This window comes from Crocuta crocuta, unplaced genomic scaffold (genome assembly GCF_008692635.1).
Source record: "Crocuta crocuta isolate KB4526 unplaced genomic scaffold, BGI_CrCroc_1.0 scaffold110, whole genome shotgun sequence".
NCBI lineage: Eukaryota > Metazoa > Chordata > Mammalia > Carnivora > Hyaenidae > Crocuta > Crocuta crocuta.
The window spans coordinates 2,922,181-2,925,783 of record NW_027527386.1 but is presented as its reverse complement, the minus strand read 5'-3'; the positions used below and the strand labels follow the sequence as shown (position 1 = coordinate 2,925,783).

Genomic DNA, 3,603 nt, shown 5'->3' with positions numbered 1-3,603 from the left:
CCCGCCACAGCACTGCCTTGCCTTGAGGGACAACCTTTTGTCCTTCTTTGGGCCTCAGTTTTGCCATCTGCGAAATGGGCAGCGTGACAGTTCCAGGTCCCAGACCCCACCGGCTTCTTTCTGTTTCTCCCCCAAGACTGCTGCGTCCAAGCTGCTGGTGCCCAGGGGGCCCGGGAAGAAGGGAGGCCGCAGGTGTGCGGGCCCGACTGTGCCCATTTCCTGGATCCCATGGGGAGTTCCCGCTCACACCAGAACCAGGACGGAGAGGGACTGGGGTGCTCTCAGTGCAGGCACAGAAGGGGTGTTTGGGGACGGCCTGGGTCCCTCTCAGGCCACTGGGGCCTAGGGCGGTCTCCAGCACTGAGGACATTAGCACACTGAAGCACAGAGAAGGGGGGCGGCCCACACCCCAGGTGAGCGATTCCCTGCTGGAAAGACCCTTCCAAACGGGAATGGGCAGAGAAGGGGAGGGGCTTTGCAGAAGGAGAAGGGACCCCCCCCCTCAAGGGATGGGATCTGAGAGGGGGTGGGGAGGTCAGAAGTGGATGGCCCTCCTCTCCTCACTCCGGTGCCCAGGGGCTGGGGGCACTGCTCCTCCCCCTCCCTCTCCTCCTTCTCTGGGGGGGGGGTCCCTTTTCCAGTNGCCGCGGTGGGGAGGGGGCACCCAGGCGCCCCCTCCGCCCGCCCCGCGCTCCCGCCCCCCCAGGACCTTCCCGTCCGCGTCCGCCACGGGGGGCTCCCCGACCCTCCCCAAGGGAGGGGGGATTTGGGATGGGGGTGCTCCGGGGCCCGAAGGGAGACCCCCGAGGTCACAGATCCTCCGTGGCCGGGCAGGGCGCCCCCTTCCCCGGAGAAGACCCCTGGTTTGGGGGTGTCGGATTTGAGAGGCCCCCCTCCCACGAGCCCTTCATCTGCCGGCAAGATCAGTAATAATAACACCAGCTGACAGCTTGTGAGCCCTCGCAGGCTTCCTGCTAATTCTCGGGAGCAGTTTCCCAGAAACGGAGATCAGACAAGTGACTTCACTTGCCTCAAATCACTAGTTAGGGTCTGAGACGGCTACAGACCCAGGTCTGCCCTCAGTGAAGTGCTAACATTTATTGAGTTGCTTCTATGTGCAAATTAAAAAAAAAAAAAATGCAGCCCAGGCTCCCATCCCTCCTTTGCCTGGCTCTTTATCAACATGTGTGCTGACACGTTTTGTATTTTCCTGGTTATCTGTCTGTTCCAGCCAGAGGCGGGAATTTCTGTCTTCTGGGTCCCTCCCTGGGGCTCAGAGTAGGTCGCCAGGAAGGAAGGAAGGAAGGAATGTGCCAGGCTGTGCTATAAGCATTTCCACCGATTAAATAATAACAAGGGGTTGTATCGAGATTAAACCCATTTTACAGACAGGGAAACCAAGGTCCAGAGGGGAGAAGCCACTTGTCTAGACTGCCCAGCTATGGGAGACGGAGCCGGGATTTAAATCGAGGCTGGAAACCCAATGCCTGGAACCACCATGTGACCTATTAATGGCAGCTGTCACCTGGAGGACCTGGGTGGGGGGCCACTGAGTCCTGTTTGGGGGGAGGGTCCTGGGAGGACTTCAGAAAAGTGTCATCTGGGGGCGCCTGGGGGGCTCAGTCGGTTAAGTGTCTGACTTCGGCTCAGGTCATGATCTCATGGTTCGTGGGTTTGAGCCCCGCGTCGGGCTCTGTGCTGACTGCCAGCTCAGAGCCTGGAGCCTGTTTCAGAGTCTGTGACTCCCTCTCTCTCTGACCCTCCCCTGCTCACGCTGTCTCTCTCTCTCTCAAAAATAAATAAAACATTAAAGAAAAAAGAACCTTTAAAAAAGAAAAAATTGTGAAACGTAACACACAAAAGGGCACACAGGGTGTGAGTGAACATGTTGATGAATTATTACAGAGTGAACAGACGCGTGGAATCGGCACGCAAAGCTGACACAGGAAACACGAGCAGCCGCATCAGAGGTCCCCGTGCCCCTCCCCCCTCCGGAGGGTGACCCCATGACACCTGACAGTAGAGGTCACTTGGGCTGGATTTTGTTCTTTATATAAATGGAATCACTCAGTACTCCTGCTTTTTTTAAATGGTTATTTATTTTTGAGGGGGGAGGGGCAGAGAGAGAGGGAGACACAGAATGTGAAGCAGCTCCAGGCTCTGAACCATCAGCACAGAGCCCCACGCCGGGCTTGAACTCACCAACCGTGAGACCGTGACCTGAGCCGAAGTCAGAGGCTTAATCGACAGAGCCACCCGGGCGCCCCAGTTTGATTTTTAAAAAATATTTATTTATTTATTTGGAGAGAGAGCGCACGAGCATACATACGCGCGAGGAAGGGAAGGGCAGAGAGAGGGAGAGAATTCCAAGCAGGTTGTGAGCGCTGTGGAGCCCACGCGGCTCGTTCTTAGGAACCGCGAGATCATGACCTGAGCCGAACCAAGGGTCGGAGGCTGAACCCACTGAGCCACCCAGGTGCGCGGAGTTTGGGTTTTTCACCCAAGGATAAACGTTAGGCGGGGAGCGACCTCACCGCTCCAGCTGCAGCCCCGAGGGGGGAGACCCAGCAGGAGGCTGTGGGGACCACTCAGCCCCTGTCCCGCACCCCACCTTCCCCCCTGCGCTTGGTCCCCCCGTGGGAACCCACCAGATGGGGGGCATGTGAGAATTTCTTGGACTTTAACAGTCCCCTGGGCGCCCAGGTCCCTGAGGGAGAGAATTCTAGGCTCCAGCAGCCCCTGGCTCACACCCCCAGCCTCGCCCCACATCCTGGGTGGGCACCCTCAGGCCCTCCTGGCCCAAGCACCGATGCACTCTGGGAATCTCCTTTCCGTCTGGCGCTCCCAGGTGGTCCAGCTCAGGGGTGGCGGGAGGGCCTTCGGACGGTCAGGTCCAGCTGGGGGTCTGTTCTCAGCTCTGGAAAAAAGGGTCTAGTGTGTGCGGTGGGGGCTGATCCCGCAGTCAGGAACTATCTTCTGTCTCTAAGGGAAAATAATGCCCCTTAGGAAGCCTCTGGCCTGGCGATCAGAAACCAGGGCCTCCAGCACCCGGGCGTGGCTGTGTGACCTAGACCCTCCGGCTGACCCTCTCTGGTCTACGCATCAGGTTCGCGGGACAGGCTTACAGCGAGGAGCGGGACTCCCCCGGGGCTCTGGCCATCCAGTCCCCCGCGAGGAGGGGGCTCAGACGCGAGGGAAGCCCCCTCCTCCCCTGGGAAGGGGGGCACCGCGGCAGCCCGCAACACAGAGGCAGGAACAAGGCGACCAACCTTCTCACATCTTTATTTGAAAGGCACAGCTAAGCCCACCCTCGACACAGCATTGTCACTTCTCCGCAGCGATCAGACGACTGAGCACAACAAAAGCTGACAGTCTAAAAGGCTATATACAGACACAGGTGTGGGTGTTGCTTGTTTTTTTTTAAACATTTTTCTTTTTTTTTTAATATCCCTTTTCTTAAAAGACAAGCTAGTATACTGGAAAAAGGAAAAAAATTAAAAAAAAAAACCAAGACAACTTGAGTACCCTCATCTTTATTCGGGGAGGGGAGAAAGGGAATTCTGGGACGCCCGCCCCCCCCTCCCCTGCTCCTGGCTGAGCTCC

General features: G+C 57.7%; 1 protein-coding gene across 1 annotated transcript in view; it reads right to left on the bottom strand.

Annotated features, from left to right (window-relative positions):
• Positions 1-3,121: 3,121 nt before the first annotated feature.
• The window catches only part of TLE5 (TLE family member 5, transcriptional modulator), a gene marked incomplete at its 5' end in the record, with an annotated part of 6,402 nt that continues 5,920 nt past the window's right edge, over positions 3,122-3,603 (bottom strand). Inside the window, one exon of the mRNA XM_077751844.1 lies at positions 3,122-3,211. Within this exon, the coding sequence (XP_077607970.1) occupies positions 3,122-3,211 (90 nt within the window). The remainder of the gene's footprint in view (positions 3,212-3,603) is intronic.